This window comes from Rhinoderma darwinii, chromosome 2 (genome assembly GCF_050947455.1).
Source record: "Rhinoderma darwinii isolate aRhiDar2 chromosome 2, aRhiDar2.hap1, whole genome shotgun sequence".
In the NCBI taxonomy this organism is placed as follows: Eukaryota; Metazoa; Chordata; class Amphibia; order Anura; family Rhinodermatidae; genus Rhinoderma; species Rhinoderma darwinii.
Window position 1 is genome coordinate 286,688,566 of NC_134688.1, and position 18,913 is coordinate 286,707,478.

The window sequence follows — 18,913 nt, forward strand, 5'->3', positions numbered from 1 at the left end:
AAAGACAGACTGTTTTCAGGAGAAAACAGCTGCGTCTTTTCAGACGTAAAAGCTCCTCCTCGCATTATGCGAGGCGTCTTTGACGGCCGAACATTTGAGCTGTTCTTCATTGAATTCAATGAAAAACGGCTCAAATTACGTTTCAAAGAAGTGTCCTGCACTTCTATGCCGAGGCAGTCATTTTACGCGTCGTCGTTTGACAGCTGTCAAACGACGACGCGTAAATGACAGGTCGTCGGCACAGTACGTCGGCAAACCCATTCAAATGAATGGGCAGATGTTTGCCGACGTATTGGAGCCGTATTTACAGACGTAAAAGGAGGCATAATACGCCTCGTTTACGTCTGAAAATAGGTAGTGTGAACCCAGCCTTACGCTGCATGCATACTTGTGTTCGGGAGTTCTGTACTCTAAAAGCCATGTACAGTACAACTTCACAACTAATGTTCTTTTAGTTGCCCAATGCATCTAAAACAAAAAAATGATGCAACTTTGCAAAAAGTCTGCATTCAAAATCTCTTACATTTCGTGTCTATAGCTGCATCTGTAGATCCATGTGTCTCCAGGGTAACAGACTACAAACAAACCCTGTGTAGTCTGATCCTGCTGTCATACTCCCTTCTGTCTGTATCCTACTTCCTGCTAATCCACCAAATATGTTATCAGGTAATAGGGGACTAATAGAAGAGAGTATGACTGCAGGATTAGACCACACAGGGTCTGTTGGTTGTCTGTTGCCATGAAGACGTATAGGTCTGAATAGGAGATCGAGACATACAAAGTACACACAAGAACCACAGTAGTTCTTCTATGGGATCGACCACACGGGATAGGCTTCGCTCCCCATGTGCATCAATGAGCATTGGGTGACGTTTTACCCCTTGTCCTTTCTTTGACCACTTTTGTTAGGAACTAAACCTTGCATACTGGGAACAACCTACAAGACCTTCCGTTTTAGGGATGCTCTGACCTAGTCATCATGATTCGGCCCTTGTAAAAGTCACTCAGATACTTGCGCTTGCCCATTTTTCCTGCTTCCAACAAATCACCTTCAAGAACTGACTGTTCATTTGATATATAGTATATCCCACCGCTTAAAATGTGTCATTGTAATAAGATAAGAATCTACCTATTTGTGGTTTGGTTGGCATTGAAGGAAGGGGGGTTTACACACATTTCTTGAAATAGGGCCATGTGCAGTCCCTCCCAGTGCAGAGGCGATGGACACAGGAATAGGTAATGGGAAGCTCTGCTGCCAAGTAAGCCAATCATCATACATAAAGCAACAGTTACCTCAAAGCAGATGTACAGCTCCCAATACCTTAACTTTTTACAATGCTTAATAAATTGCATCTCATGTTTCATGTAGGTTTGCATCTATCTAAACAAATACAAAGATGTAGAAGGTAGTGTTCATCTGTGAACACCACGGTACATACTATTTTTCCTACATGGGTATCAGATACTGGGTGACAACTAGAGGTGTAGCTTTAGGGGATGCAGAGGAGGCGGTCAAGCCAGGACTGTGGTGGCATCCCCTCTGTTATAATGTGTAGCAGTACCCTATGGCATAGTTAGAAAGGTCCTGGTACAGATTTTGCAACTGGTCAAGGAACTCCAAAGTAAATTTCTGGTGAGAAAAACTATTGACAGACATTATAGTTTCTATAGTGTTAGCTACCTAGGCAGGGACGACAGGTAAATTTTAATAAAAAGTTGTGGGGGTGGGGTCACCATTTGCCTTGTCTGCCTAGGGCACCAAAATGTCTTGCCCTAGCCCTGGTATATATATTAGAGTTATTATGCAGAAAGCTCCCCCTCCCCCCAACTCGTACAGTTCTGCTCTGTCACAGTAGTTCTGTAGCTGTGGCCTATCTGTGGGGCGAGACAGGGAAGTCAATGAATAAAATTGTTGAATGACACAGAACAGTGTTTTTAAAAGGGGAGATGAAATAACTGCTTACATAAAACATGTAATAAGAATTATTATTAATGCTGCATACGTTATCACAATCTATGGTGCCCTATAGGAATAGTTTATAAAAACTAAAGTTCAGCATTACATATTGAAATTAATGAATTGCTTGTACATTTTATTGTATATAATACCTGCCAAAATGTGTACCAGGGAGGCACCTTATGGCTATAGTAAAGAAATCCCACCACCAAGGAGGACCTCGATAAATTTGGTTTGCCGACCGTATATTTTAACATCTCCAGTCCGAGGGGAAGAGCCCATGAAACTAATCATTTTAGGAGGTCAGCAGAGGGTTCCAGTTCCAAAAAAGTATAGTAAGGCTGGGTACACACGACCATGTTACGTCCGTAATGGACGGAACGTATTTCGGCCAGAAGACCCGGACCGAACACACTGCAGGGAGCCGGGCTCCTAGCATCATAGTTATGTACGATGCTAGGAGTCCCTGCCTCGCTGCAGGACAACTGTCCCGTACTGTAATCATGTTTTCAGTACGGGACAGTAGTTCCACGGAGAGGCAGGGACTTCTAGCGTCGTACATAACTATGATGCTAGGAGCCCGGCTCCCTGCACTGTGTTCGGTCCGGGTCTTCCGGCCGAAATACGTTCCGTCCATTACGGACGTAACATGGTCGTGTGAATCCAGCCTAAGATGCTGCCTTTGCGCCCCACATTAGTCTAAAATCTTAGATATCCACCCACTGAACAGGTGAAACCAGAGAATCCGGATCTGGATTAAACCAATCCAGAGCCAAAAACCAAACCCAGTTACTACCCTTACTGACAAGACGAGAACTGAGAATTAAAAAAAAAAAAAAAAAAAAGCGAAAGATAGAAGCTGAGGAGAATGGGAGAGAAGCCAATTTGCCTTCTCATAAGGAAGGTTTAGAGTCACCAAAAACAGGAAGAATTCAATTAGTCAGAGTCACGCGGAGAAAAAACCCTGCAATAATACATTTGGACAGATGTGCATATAATGCAAATCCTTGCCAAATATGTCAAAAGCTAGTGCACAGTCTTATAATCGGGCATTGTGGGATCCCATCTTAATTTTTTACCACAACTTGTAATACAGCTCAACTTCTATACCCACCTATAGCCTGAAAAGTCTATATTTTATTTTTACTGCAAAGGCTTTGTTCATTTTAATAAACGTTTCCTCACTTCTTTTGGATGTAATAAAACAGCTTGAAAACAATAAAAGTATAAAAGCAAAACATAAGATTTACAAAGAAGAGAAAGATCTTATTTGGTTGTTCTAATATACGTTACCTGACTATGAACTTATCTCCTTACATGGTCCAAGGAATTTGCTGAGCTCGGAATTATCAATACCGAAATATAAACCATCTTCATGACCATCATATGTAATACATTTGATGATTTGGCTTTACTGTGGGTGTCTGATGGGCACTACAGGCACCCACTTAACCAAACAAGGGATGCTAGGAAATTAGATCTCAGTATCTTGTAGAACTGTGGTTACAGGTGTGTATGTGGAAGATAAATAAAACAAATTATTTGCTAAGTTACACAACTTTTTGGTCAGAAAAATTCTATAAATTGTAAATAGGTGTTCAGAAGTGTTTTTCCTGTAACCAAAATAATTTTATTTTAATACTTTATTAAAGGGGTAGTCTCCTCAAGACAAAGTGATCAGCTGATCGTCACCGGTCCAGCTTTAGAAACCCACTGCGAACAGCTGTTATTTGAGCAATACATTTTCTATGCAGTGGCTGCATGGAAAATGTAATATTACATGCAGATATTTGAATGAATGATGGACATGGATCAACTGGGTCCACCAAAGCTAATAGAGGAAGTCCCAAATATATGATGTCCATAGGATCTAATAGTACATATGGTAAGGTGGTGTCGTGGAGACACAGACCCTTTAAACTGCAATGCTCAATTTCCTGAGTTTCACCCACAGATCTTTCTGGCTGTAATCTTTGCTCTGCAACACCTACTGGTCTTAGTTTGTGATCTCGGACCAACACTGACACTGATTTCCAAAATAGAAGGGCTCTATAGAGCGTTTAAACCCCTTTGGCACTGCTCGATTTCTTTTTCTAGACATGAAACAAATAATTGCCATTGATTTGTATTGTCATATTACTTTTGTCAGATTTTCAGTAACAGAAATCTCTGAGAAGGGTCAATGGGTTTAAATGCAATATTCAGTCCTTTTATTCTGGAAATTAGTGGTGGTCCAAGATAACAGACTCAGGAGTCACAATGTCTAGCCTACTGCCGTCAAATTCTATGACTTTGCATAGGTTATTGGATGCGAAATATGCAAGGTAATATTCAATGTTCAAGGTAATATTTGTCCTTTTTAGAAGATTATAGCTAAGATGTATACACTGACCAGCCATAACAATAATACTATGACTATGTCATTACAATGGCACCTGTCAAGGGATGAGATATATTAGTCATCAAGTGAACCAAGAGCCAAATTGTGATCCCACAAAAGAGCTACTGTAGCACAAATTGCTGAACGTGTTAATGCAGGATCTGAGAGAGAGGTGTCAGAACACACAGTGCATCGCAGTTTCCTGCGTGTGGGGCTGCTTAGCTGCAGACCGGTCAGAGAGCCCATCCTCCCCATGTTCATGCCAAAAGCGCCTATAATGGGCACGTGAGAACCAGAACTGCACCATGGATCAATGGGGAAGAGATGATGCCAGGATGCACTATGGGAAGAAAGCATGACGCCGGAGACAGTGTGACGCCCTGAGCAATGTTCTGTTTTTCGCCCGCGGCCATCGAGCGCCGCGGGCATAAAACGCAGCGAGATACGCTTTCTCTGCCTCCCATTGATGTCAATGCATTTTCGGGACGTTTTTGACGAGTTTTGCGATGCGGTTTCCACATCAAAAAACTCGTCAAAAAAGTCTGTGTGAAGATAGCCTTAAAAAAAAAGCTGTTATATGATTATAATATATGATTAAAAATAGAATAAACACAACCACAAACACCAGAATGTCTTATGTGGATAAGACATACACTGAAATTCCCTTACACTTCAACAGCGAAACATATGCCAATCCCACTTTATTATACCCACCACACTTTTTTTTTTTAGCTGTTTATATCATTTTAGAGTTTTAGAGTTTAGACTTTTTGGGGTCATAAAGGTAATAGTCATGTACCACTCTATACAGTCTCTAATAAAGTTTTGACAGTACTTGGAACATATTAACACCACATTTTTGGTCTAGATTAGACACATAGGTTGATACCAAAGGCAAAAAAATGAACGTATACAGACGTGTACAGTCTCTTTAGGGTGAGTTCACACTAATAATAATGATCACATCTAAGATCATCAACTTAGACGTGATCGTTCTTACCTGGATTCTGACCAGCCTTTACAGGAGCCGTCAGTTCAGCTGAACTGACAGAATCAACTTAGATGGAAGAATACAGCTTCTATGTAAAAAGGATAAGCGGCGTTCAGGTAATTTGGGTGTCACTTATCTCCCAGCGGAAAAAAGAATTTGGCAGGTTGAATCCAATCCAGCCAATCCCACATTCCACATGTCTGGACTATAAAAAAGGCAACATAGATATGAGATTGTTGGCAGATCCCACTGAAATTGGCAGGATTGGCTGATAAAAATCTCCTGTCTATGGCCAGCTTTAGGCTTTGACCTCTAATCTCCATCTTCATTAGAACTTGAAGTAAAGCTGGCCATTAATGTGATAGAAGACGGCAGAAAATTGTAAAACGGACTTTATTTTTATCTTATCTCTATCTGTGACAGCTGTTCACATCACTGAAGTCTTCAGTTCCAGAATGTATAAATTTGTTGGTGACAAAAATTTGATACAAACAGAATTGAATGCGGAATCTGAAAAAAACTAAACGTATTATGAGTATGCCAGCTTAAGGTAGTCCAACATGCATCACAGTCATACTATTTTATCCCTGTTGTCTGATCCCAGGAGTTTCTATGGTGGATGAAAACAACTACCCTTGCGAAAATTTGTGAAAAATTGTGACATGTGGCCTTATACAGCTGAGAAACCAATCTAATTTGTGGGAACATATAGATAACTGCCTGTACCTATAATGCTGCTAAGTATACATACAAATAATTATATAGTCCCCTTTAGAAAAATAAACTCTATACAATGGTGACATTGGCCTTATACTGCTTTTTGATTTTCAAAACCTGATAACACAGTATGTCGACTTTGTACTGTTAGCGCGGATATTTACTACAGCACATAGCGCTCCTTTTATAATTAGCCTATCTTTATTATGTAATCTTTTCAGGATGACCAGTATTTCTATACATCCATCTGTCATTTAAAGGAATGATTGTCACTAATTCTCCCTGCCTAGGATCTGCCCCTAATAAGCTGGTTAAAGAATATTAAGCAACACTAAATCCTTACAAGACTGATCTACTTAGGAGTGACAAACTCCTGTGCACTCTGTCACCCTACAGAGAAAAAAAAGACAATCTGATCTAGACATCTTCTTCAACACAAAATGCACAGTACAAGCGGTTACAATGAACTATAAAACGTGAAAATACAAATCATTTTCGTATCATAGTGGCGACTTCAGTCAAACTACCGGAGGGTTATATAAGTGCCTTACATGTTTTCTAAAAGGAATGACCCACAACTTTCAACGGAAAATGTGGGTTCGAGATTTAATACATAGGAAGAACCATTCAATGAATACTGGGTAATAATTCGGAGGCCATGTCCACTACACACATTCTTGTGTCCACGAGCACCTCTCTCAAATCAACTCGAACGCCCTTCTTGTTTCCTATACCGAAAAATTTGACTTGATTTTCTAAAAATATTGGATTCTATTTATCAAAATGAGTGGACCAATTTTCCCAAAATGAATATCTGCATATAACTACGGAAATAAAATATTTGGAGACAGATTCCCTTTTATACACGGCAACATTTATGATCAATAAACATAAAATACCTAGCAATGAAAGAATAATATGGATTAATAATCAGCATTCATGAGAGTGAAACTCCCTAAAGATATGAATAAAACAACTGCGGACTTGGGATATAAATACCAAATCCAGGAATAGTCCAGCCTGTAAATCCAAGAACCTGCCATACACAAGGGGCTGCTGAAGATGATGCTGGTAAAACACCAGGGACCCAGCTAAGATCGGCGAAGAAGTCAAGAGCTCCGCAAAGTATAAAATACTGAAATATACAATTAAAGATGGTGCCAACTGTCTATGGTTTGCTGGGTCATCGCCAAATTGTATTTGCGTTTATTTGGATGTTCTGCTCAAGATATTTTAAAAGTATGTACCAATATACCCATGAAGAGTTCACCCAGCTAATACAAGTGCTTAGAAATCAAACACCTCTAGTTTCTTTCTGTAAAGATGACAGAAGACTGGAGAATTTGCCGGATCTGACCATAATTCAGAAATGTTCACTAAATGAAATGCTATATTCATATTGTTTATCGGTAAAGACCAACCAAATTTTGACATTTGTTTTGAAATTTACCAATAAGTAACTTCGATCGTCATTCGCAATCTCTAAAATCTTAAAAATTACGTTGTTTCCTACCCACCAACGCTATGTTTCTAGAAAAAAAAAACCCAATGTGGATCCGTGAGGTTTCAGATGATATTTTAGAACACTATTAGTAGACAGATCATACAAATGAGTTATGTTCCAACTTCCAATAAGGTGCAAATATCTTGTATGTACTGTACAGGGTAGCAACCAACAAATCATTAACCGTCAAGTGAAAACTTGATCAACCTCCATACTTGAATTAAATGTCCATAAATATGCCATTTTTCATCTATGCCCATTGATTTCTCATTCCTAAGCTTTGATGTTCTTATCTGCTGGAATCTATGGGATATTTTTCTACACTACTTTCCATATTCAAATATGAATTACATTTAGAAGCCATATCCTGTGCTAATTGTGTTAAAAATAAGTTATATTAAAAAAAATAAGTCTATTGTTTCAGAAAAGAGCAACTAATCTGATAATTTCCTGCATTATGCACTCTTGTAATCTTTACCAATTCCTTGAACATTTGTCGAAAATTGCTTGGTGGTCAATTGGGAGCTTCAACTTCTGGATACTACTAATAGGTTGAAGCAACATTCAGTATGGTTTAATTGGAAGAAGGTCATTCTACGAATGCTTTTCGATGGAAAATACATAAATCAAGGGTCTAAACCCTCCTGAACTGTTTCGATGAAGAAACTCTGACAGTACAGAAGAACCTCTAAGAGCATCCACCTACTGCTCTACAACTCAACTTGTGGTAAGTGCAGAGCACCATTACCTGGTGGCAAGGGAGGTCACTAGTTTAGTAGGACTATTTAAAATGTTCAGAAGCAATGCGCCGACATTGATTCACACCAACAAATATGTTATTTCAACCTGACACATACTATAGAAGCATTCTTAGAAGGTGTCCTCAATGGGCTTCAATAGCTGTAGACCAAATGGAACTTAACATCATTTACTGTTGTAACAGTAGAATAAAAGCAACACTGCCCAATTTTTTTTTATTGCTTTGTTTTCTCTCACAGCAGTGGAGAGAAAACTTTTAACCTTAATAGTTGCGATGTTTCTATGTTACCCTACAGTGGGAGTGATAAACTCAGTGTCCAAGTTAGTCCAACATTTAGTCCAAGCAGACCTTATATCCTACAGATCTCTCTTCTGCCTATATCATAGTCAGGGAAGAAACTAGGATAGTGGATATGCTGTCTACATCAGTGTCTTCACAAGAAAACAAAATTTGAGCTAACTAATAGGTGTCAACCTCAAAAGCCAGACAAAAATAGCCTATAGAGAAAAGTATACAAAGAGGAAGAAGAGTGGTGGAAAGGAAATTTTGAAGATAACATTCAAAGTAGTCGTATTGGTTTGATTCCGATTTTTTTCATACTGGACAAGAAATGACTGTTTCTTCATGTACCTTTTTGTATCAACCAAATATATTAATATTCAGATACTCGGTATGACCATTTCTAAAATTTGCTTCTACATATAAAAAAAAAAAAACAACAAAAAGTGGCACTATTGTTGTGATATCAGTTGAAGATGAAATTCCAAAAGATCCACTCAATGGAAACAATTCTTGCACAGGAAGATATCAAGCATACAGTATACTCAGAAAGGAAAGTATTTTCCCCACAAGGTGTAGACTGTATACACTTGACTCTCTATTCGGCTACTAGTAGTTGCATTATATTAGTATTTATTGTATTGGTCGGAAGGTAGGTATATCATCATCCTATAACTACCATAAATGAAATGGTCTTGTGAGCGAGCATTCACCTGGGGGCATTAAATAAGATTATGCCTTCCATGTATGGTTGACTTACCTAGATAGTAACTGACCCTGAAATATTCATACATCTATATCAATCCATACATTAATTGATAGTAAACGGATACATTCACATTTATAAAAAGCACTCCATCGAATATCTTGCTTACACAGCTGATAGCTATACCCTATTGCTTCTAAATGTATAGCTTGGCCACCCTATCTGTTGACAAAAATATATTTCTTCACATATTTACAGGTTCAAAAAAAGTAACAACGCAACCCTATACCATTCCTTGACACTCTTGCCCATGACTTGCTGCCCTTTTTATATTCTTCACACAACAGGAGCTCAGATAATTCAGCCAAACATTAGATACTTATATATTACCACATTTCCGTTGCCAAATACACATTCACCTGGACTTACCTGACCTATATTCATATTAGATCATACTATGAATTGACATCTATGATTATTAATATTTCGAACCCTTGCCAACCACCCTTATAAACCCAATGGAGAATGCTCACCTTCCAACCGGCAGAGCTGTTGCTGTCGCCCTTATCTTTGAAGTATGGTACAAATCGCACCATCCAGTCGTAGATTTGAGAAAGTGTCAGACGTCTGTCTGGTGAGCTTTCTATGGCCTTGGTGATGAGGTCAGCATAAGACAAGTTACCCCATGCATTCCTTCGTGAACTCTTGGCTTTTCGCATCTGCCCTGGGTCCAGGCCAGGAGGAGGCAAGGGCAAATCCGAGGAGGATTCGGGAAGCGGAGGCCAGGTGCAAGAACGAGGGCGACCCTGAGGCTCCACATCTGATTCAGCCTCCAATTTCTCCATCACTGGCTCTCAAAATTACCCTTCTGTCTTCAACAAAAATAGTACTTAAATCCGCATTTGAAAATCGTCATCCAGCAAAAAAGTCTCAAGAACAAAGGGGCGTCAATTATTAAGCCAAAAATATGTAAGTTTAGAGACTACTGTAAGACTGCGGGAAAGGGTCTCTAAGATCACCTACAGACAAGCCACTGAATTATTAAAAAATAGATTTGCATGTAGATTTGGAAATCAGTCTCAACCTGGCAAAAATCAAAAGGCTCATTTAAGAGGCTATTTTGCGAAGAATTTTTCTAATCATCGGCAAAATTTGTCATTATTTTTAACAACAGATTTTTTAATTTGCAGAAAAATGATATTTTAGTATTTAAGTCTTCAAAAATGATCCGAGAAGGAATAGTTACACAGAAATTCAGTCAAGGGCTCAGTAAGAACTCGAAAGTCAGAACCTATATTGTCTGCCAAATGCTTACCCAATTGTAATAATTACCGTAAACTAATTTCACTAGAATGACAGGCTACATAAGCAGGTAGCAAACGGCTAATATTAACCCCCTGATAACCAGCTCCACACAAACGAAGGTGAACTTGAGAAAAACACATATTTTAGATGTTTGCAGGATACAATATTATGCTCTTTTGTGCATTACTGATGCGATTTCTTCTAGAAATATCATGATCAATTTGTTCCCTAGAGTGGCTATTTGGGGTTAAATACAACACAGCAATTTTGGCAAAAACGTCAATTCCAGATACGATCTATAAAAAGATTTCTGTGCATTTAAAAGAAAGGGAGGTGTGTTTGAAATCTGTCCAAAGAGGTGTCTATTATCAGTCTTTTGCAGCAACAGATGTTCTATAGATGAAGAAAAAAAGCAAAAAAAAAAAAAAAAAATCCTTATTAAAATTCAAAGCGAACAATTCCTTCGGCCCCCAAAATTTGACGGGTGGGAGCTGTGGTGGTGGTGGGGAGCACAAAGTGCCCTCTTTTTAATTTACAAGTCACCCTTTAATAAGAATATCATTGCTTCTCTCCGCAATTCTTGAATCCGGGGTGGTTCCAGATTATATCTTTGTGATATTCCGTATTACTTGCTAGTAATACACAGCCCCCTTCTCAAAATGCTCACTCGTGCCCCCCTACTACAATCCGGAGCCACACGTGGGGACATGCTGCGGTTTCGGAAAAAGGCGCTGAAAGACTCATTGTCATTGTAAAGATAGCCAATGAGGAATTAATGGGGTACGTTCTCCACTGCCCCCCCCCTCCCCAATTCTTGCGATAGGAGTCCACAGAAAAAGCAGGGGGATCTGCAGGGGATCCCTGACTGGGAGCGGAGGAATAGTAGAAGCTGGGTGTGAGAGGAGGGGGGTTCACACCTGCTTGCCAGTGCTGGTAGGGAAGACGCTCCTCTCGTCTCTCTCTTTGGGAATCTCTCTCGCTCTCCGGGTCTTTCTCCTCCTGGGACAGAGCAGGATTAAACCATGTGTTGGGATCGGCTTGTTCTGCACTCTTCACCTTAAGCATTTAGAGAGAGGGAGCGAGACAGAGAGAAATAAATAAATAAGATGCAGCCTTCGCTCCTCCTCTCCTGTCTCCTCCTCCTCCTCCTCTTACATGAGAGACTGGCTGGGATTTGTACAAGGCTGACAAATATGTCATCTATAGGTGCCCAGAAAAAGACACCCATACATTTCACCCGTAAACTTCACATTAATTCCAGATAGAAAGCTAACAATGTAGAAATAATAAAGAACCTCTCACAACTGATACACTGTATACATCCACTATACCGTGCATGAAATATTACACGGAAGCAACAATATCACGTATACGAGTTAGGGTCCGTTACATTAGGATTGCGTTGCTGCCCCATTACGGGGCAGAATGGTATAGTCCGTAGTTATATTACGCATCGAAATAAAAAACGGAAACCATATGGATCCCATTATAAGTTAACGCAAAGCGATGACGCTTAGTGTGAATGGAGACACTTTCGTGTTCGGCAAAGGTGCTGAATTTTTTAAAACGTCGCACGACACGGAAATGACTTGTGCGTAGTAGAGCTGTTACCACCCGCCTCGGTCGTTGGTGGGCAATGTTTTCTGCCCTGCAAAAAGGTCTCATTACTATGAATAATATCTCGTATTAAATGCCACGCTGTGACGCCAACTTTTGCGACACGCTTACGCCATTTTACGAAGCGTGAAACGTTATATGGTGTATTTATAGCTACATATCTAGGAATGGCTTCTATGAATGTTATCAATAATCTGATCTACCCTTTGTATAACCCTTTGTATTCCGGTATCTGTCATAGGACATGGCATTGCAGTTATTATATGCCGTTTCTGGCATCAATATTACACACCTTTTGCACAAAGAGTGAGATCGTAAAAGGGGGATATGAGCGACATCGTATTCATGTATCTGCATATACAGGCAGGCTGCGTGCAATCTATTGGGAGCTGACAGGCGGCTTCCAGAAAAGCCGGGCACTGGCTTCTGTGTCTGACACCCCGCATAACCGCGCTACCTTCACTGAACTGACAAAGGGCGGGGTTAAAGGCGGGTCTAGACGTCTAGAGACTTCATTTCTCGTCGATACTAGTGACCCCGCCCCGTTCGGCCACGTGGGTGTGAAGACAAGACGTTCCGTCACCGCCCACTAATACGATTGGCTCTCTGCTTAATGAGAACTGAATTACTGGAGGACGCACGCTACGCCACGCCTCATTGTTCACTGATGGGCCGTGATGTAGAACCATTCCACCTGCTGGGATTGGCGGGCTGCTCGGGAGCCGGTCGGAAAGGAGGCGTGTTCAGGAAATCCCTCTGTCTGGCGTCACCAGACTGTTGTAAGTAGTTGCCACGGGTAACGGCCATGGCTCTGGCCTGGTGCACACTGCTGTGTCTATCTGTGTCAGTGGGCGCGTAAAACCTGCTCGGCTGTGACACGTGATTATCCATGAAGTTATTGTATACGTGTAAAACGCATGTGCATTGGATGTATATCATATGAAACCTTGACATTCTGCATGCTGTGTCATTAATGGGGACAGGTCTGTGTTTGTATTGGGCTATGACCATATGCAAAAGGAGGGGACAAAACCACTGCTGGGAATGACAGTGGTGCCAGCTGCAAACCTCTAAATGCTGCTGGGTGTGCAAGAAGGTGGCACCGCGGAGCCCTGGCATTTTCTTCTCTCTAATGGGGCTATATAATAATAATTACATCTTCGGTGAGGGTGCGACTGATTAAGGGGGCCGCGGCACTCGAGTGAGCGCTGCTCCGGCCTCTCCATAGATTACCAGGCACAGCTCCGTACATTCAGTGGCGGCTTTGTCTGGTACTGCAGTAGCGGTTTTGCCCGGCGCGGCCACTACCGAATGTACGGAGTAAGCAATAATGAGGCCGCAATGCTCACCGGATCCTAAAAATAGGTAATCAAAGTCCCAGAAAAACCCGTTTTATATATGTTCACACGGAGTATTTTGGGGGAGGAATATCTGCCTCAAAGTTCCAAACGGAATTTTGAGGCAGATATTCCTCCCCCAAAATACTCCGTGTGAACAGCAATTATCGCGCCGTTTTTCGCCTGTGGCCATTGAGCGCCGCGGGCATAAAACAGCGAGATATACGCTTTCTCCTGCCTCCCATTGAAGTCAATGGGAGGTCGGAGGCGGAAGCGCCCGAAGATAGGGCATGTCGCTTCTTTTTCCCGCGAGGCAGTTTTACTGCTCGCGGGAAAAAGACGCCGACGCCTCCCATTGAAATCAATGGGAGGCGTTCTCGGGCCGTTTCTGCCGAGTTTTGCGACGCGGTTTCCGCGTCAAAAAACTCGGCAAAAGACCCCGTGTGAAGGCCCCCTGCACACGGGTCGGATTTGCTGGGAAAAACTCTGCAGCAAATCTGACCCAGATACCACAGGGAATTCAGGCCGAATGTCCGCACCAAATCGTGTTTGATTGCGTGTGAACTTTCAGCCGGATTTGCCGCTGCCGATGTTAGCTAAAAGCCTATAGTGAAATATAAAATCCTTACAATCAATGTTTTTTTTGGGGGAGTTTATGGTGTTTTTCAGGCTTTTTGGTTTGTGTTTTTTTTTTTGTCTGTGGCGTTTCTTTCAAAACGCAGTTTGCTTTTGGTATGGCATTTTTTCAGCTGTTTTTCATGCCGTAGTGGTGTGCACAGACCGTGACTTGCGGTTTGGACGGCCGCGGAGGGTCACCCGCAAATCACGGCCCGTGCACATTGCCGCGTGCATTAATTTCTATGAGCCTGGACGGCCGTAATAAGGCATGTCTGATCTTGGGCAATGCACGGACCGTGGAAACCACGGTCGTGTGCATGGGCCCATTGAAATGAATGGGGCCGCAATTCAACCGCAGATTTGCGAGTGAATTGCGGCCACAAAAATACGTTTGTGTGCATGGGGCCTAAGGCTTCTCTATAGAACTTGAAAAACACCTGCATGTTAAAAATGTGATGATTAGAAAAAACGGCACCAAAACTGCTAGTAAAAAATGCAATAAAAATGTGAAAATTCTTGGTCTATTTTACAAGAAAAAAACAACAATGCAGGAAAAGTGTTCGTGCATGTGTGTGCGTGCGCGCGCGCGCGCGTGTGTGTGTGTGTGTGTGTGTGAGAATGGGACATAATAGAAGCCATGCACAAGATTTTTCAGGCGTCGTATGGTTGTCCTGGCAACAATGAATTTCTCATGAAATCAATTCAATACAATATCACGACATGTTAGCAAAACCCTTGACAGGCTGCAACTTTACACCACAACCTCTGGGTGGCCCACATTAACACAGATGGCATAAATATCTTGTAACAGAGTATGGCAAAATAATGCTGTTTTTTTCACAGCTGGTCATCTCGTGCCACACATCTCACGATATGTTGAGATAAGAGAATAGGAATAGAAGGACATATTTGTTGTACCTGTGTTTTTCCAGACTTTATCAGGTAGTGGAACGGCATTAGGATGCACCCACAAGTGACAAAAGTTTAGTCGCAGAAAATTCCGCTGCAGTAATTTACACCATGTATTACTATGGTGGGAAAACAAAATCTGCAACACATAAATGGTTTACATTTCCGTGTGAAATTTTGCCGAAAAGTATTTTTGCAACTTTTTCTGCATATGTTGCAGATTTTGGATATGAAATTTCGTCATAGACTAATACTATGTGAAATTCTGCACTGAAATACACAACACAGTTAGGCCTGATTCAGACGAGCGGATTTCACGTCCGTGTGCTGTCCGTTTTTTCACGGACACCACACGAACCTATGAAATTCAATGAGGCTATTCAGACATGCGTTGTTTTTCACGCAGCGTGTGTCCGTTGCGTGAAACTCACTGCATGTCCTATTTTTGTGCGTTTTTGCGCACCACGCAATGAAGTCAATTGGTGCGTGAAAAAAACAGACAGCACACGGATGACAGCTGTGTGCTGTCCATGTTTTTCATGCACCAGTTGCTAAAGAAATGAGAAAAAAAAACACACTCAGTTTTTTTGGCATGACATACGCGCAAAAAAAAAACGCAGATGCACACCGTACATGGATGCCACACGGAACTGCAAAGCAAAAAAAACACTGCGTTTTTTACGTGCGCAAAACAGACACATTCGTGTGAATCTAGTCTAAGGCCTAATTCACACGAACGTCTTATACGTCCATGTGACGGCTGTTAAAACAACAGCCGTCATGCAAACTAATGTAATTCAATGGCGCCGTTCACACGGCCGTTGTTTCAACGGAGTGTGTGAAAGGCCCGTGAAAAAATAGGACGTCTTATTTTTTCACGCTTCACACATCTCTCCATAGACGACTCTAGTCTATGGGGGATGTGTGATAACGCGTCCCGCAGAGCACGGATGCACATCGGACGTGAAAAACTGTAAGGGTCAGTTCACACGTTGCGTAAATACTGCGTTGCGGAAAATCTGCAGCAAATACAGTAGCAGCAGAGTGAATGGATCTCATCCACGCGCTGCATAAATAAATAAATTTTCTGCATAAAAAAACGATCAGAAAATTACATATGTGCGGAATTTTATTCCGCAGCATGTGAATTGTATTTGCGTAAACGTTGCTTATTTGTTGCGGGTTTTCCCCTATGAATTCAATGGGAGATAAAACCTGCAACAAATAGCAGTTCCGTTTTTTGAAGCGGGTTTGCGCCGATTCCACCGCAAAAACCGCAACTCAGAAAAAAAATAAAAATCTTATACTTACCCAGAAGTCTGTGTTTCTTCCTCCAGGGCGGCTTCCTGGGATGACGTTTGATCAAATGTGACTGCTGCAGCCAATCACAGCGGTCTCTTGCTAGCAGGCCAGCTAAATGCTGCAGTTTTCCGCAGCGGACATTCCGGGTGAAAAACTGCACCATAGTTTGGTGCGTTTTTTCACACGGAACTCCCTGCGGAGCAGAGGGCGGATACGCTGCGTACTTTTACGCAGCGTATCTGCCCCGTGTGAACTCAGCCCAACAGCGACGAGCTACGCTGTTTCCGGGGTTCCTATTCACTTATAGGGGAGGTACGGAAACAGTGTAGCTCAGAGAACTCGGCTTTGTTTTTGTACTCCCGGCCACATCGTTAGTCAGTGGCTGGAGAGCAGTGACAGCAAGAGAAGGTAGGATGGGGGTCAGGGAGCCCCATTTTACAGATTGCTGCCGGTCTCAGATAAGGGACCCGCATCTATCAGATATTTATAGAATATCCTATGGAGATGCCATAAATGTCCAAGATGGGAAAACCATTTAAAGAGGCTCTGTCACTAGTTTAGTAATGCCCAATCTGCTAGCTAGTCTAATAGGCGCAGTCACACTGATAATGCTAGTGAAAATTGTGTTCCAAAAAGTTTATTATTTTAAAAGTTATGAGCATTTTTCTGAATATGCAAATTAGCCTATATTTGACAAATGGGCGTAAACAGCAGTGATTCTCCTGAGGTGGAGCTACCTCACCGCGTCTGACACTGTCCTATCAGCATGAAGCTGCTTCACACAGTGTGAGAGACTGAGGCTGGTGGGAAGGGGGATTACTTCAAACAGCCATATCTCAGCCTATGGACCACCTAGAACAGTGGTTCTGGTGGCATATGAAAGATGAGATTCTAATCTTTCATCGCTGTTCTAGCTGTTAAACAACTGGAGATATCGCCAGTTGAAAACTCAGTCGGGATTGGAAGCTGTATACTATAAGATTGGGCTGTGTTGCTGGGCAGGGAATGGGGAGAAAGTGTATGCTGATTGGACAGCGTCATACAGAAAACATTACACCACATAGAGTGAAAAGAAAGAGTCACCGACCATTTGGCAAGTATAGCCAAATTAGCAAATATAGAAAAATGCACATAAGTTTGCAAATAATAAAAGTAAAAAATAAATAAATACACTGTAGTTATCAGCAGAGTCCAGTGGGAGGTGCAACTCAGTGATTGACAGTTATATCTGTATGTACACCTACAGGGAAGGCTGTCAATCACTGAGTGAGACTGCCTACTGGACTCTTTGGCCCACAGTGAGACGAGATGTAAAGCATTAACGTACAAGTTCGGCTGGATTCACACGAGCACATTACGTCCGTAATGGATGGAACGTATTTCGGCCGCAAGTCCCGGACCGAACACACTGCAGGGAGCCGGGCTCCTAGCATCATAGTTATGTACGATGCTAGGAGTCCCTGCCTCTCCGTGGAACTACTGTCCCGTACTGAAAACATGATTACAGTACGGGACAGTTGTCCCGCAGCGAGGCAGAGACTCCTAGCGTCGTACATAACTATGATACTAGGAGCCCGGCTCCCTGCAGTGTGTTCGGTCCGGGACTTGCGGCCGAAATACGTTCCGTCCATTACGGACGTGATGTGCTCGTGTGAATCCAGCCTTATACTGAATCTTTCTTGTTCTACAAAACTTTATATTAATCCACTTAGCACCCCTTGCTCTTTAACATATTGCCCACAGACCAGACAGCATGTTCAACATGACAGGTTCCCTTTAAAGGACTAAACATAGAAAATGCACAAAAAAAATATTCCAGCACTTTCCCTTCCTTCCCTATTTTGTTTCATATTACAATTAAAACTGAAAAATATTTAAGGAAATCGTCTCAGTGTGTCCCAGAAGCTCAGCCTTGGCCTCCTCACAATCCTGCGTGATTTTTTTTTAACCTGTAAGGCTCTGTTCACATCTGCGTAGGAGGCTCCGGCAGAGTTTACCGGAGATAATAGCGCAGCATGCTGTGCTATTGTGTCCGGTAAAATCACGGACACCCTGACGGAAAGCCAACGGAACCTATTAAAGTCAATGGGTTCCGTTGGTTCCGTTATTCCCTTGTTCTGCTCCCCTATGGAGCAGAACAACGGAATGGTTCAACGCAGGTGTGAACCCAGCCTAACCTTTTTCTTCTGTTCTTATCTTTTTCCTATTGCTTTTGACCTGCATAAAGACATGTACTTTGAGTATAGCATGTCATAGAACCCTCTACCTCTACCCTACAAGCCATAGCACCCTCTACCTTCTCTCAGGGATGATCAGACAGCACTATTTTAAGCGGGTTTATTAGATTAAGATTGTTGACCATGCAGATTATTGATCTAGGTCAGATCAACTGTATGAACGCTCTGACCATCAACGTGCCCATGTTTTGAAATAAAATGTATTGAAAAATATCCATAACAAAATGCACTTAGTTTCAAATGATCAGACATAATTTCCCAATCACGCCATAAATACATACAAGTACAATATTT

General features: G+C 41.7%; 2 protein-coding genes across 4 annotated transcripts in view; one reads left to right on the forward strand and one right to left on the reverse strand.

Moving 5' to 3' along the window:
- FOXO6 (forkhead box O6) overlaps positions 1-11,654 on the reverse strand; it is a 61,640-nt gene extending 49,986 nt beyond the window's left edge. Inside the window, exon 1 of the mRNA XM_075853398.1 lies at positions 9,828-11,654. Coding sequence (XP_075709513.1) covers positions 9,828-10,139 — 312 coding nt within the window. The 5' untranslated portion in view covers positions 10,140-11,654. The remainder of the gene's footprint in view (positions 1-9,827) is intronic.
- Positions 11,655-12,855: 1,201 nt separating this feature from the next.
- The window catches only part of SCMH1 (Scm polycomb group protein homolog 1), a 251,226-nt gene continuing 245,168 nt past the window's right edge, over positions 12,856-18,913 (forward strand). For 2 of the 3 annotated variants that reach the window (XM_075853392.1, XM_075853394.1), the window contains exon 1: positions 12,856-12,995. The gene's annotated coding sequence lies outside the window, so the exon portion shown is untranslated. Of the gene's footprint in view, positions 12,996-13,078; positions 13,096-18,913 lie in introns of those variants that run through there. The other variant, XM_075853393.1, reaches the window with a different exon arrangement.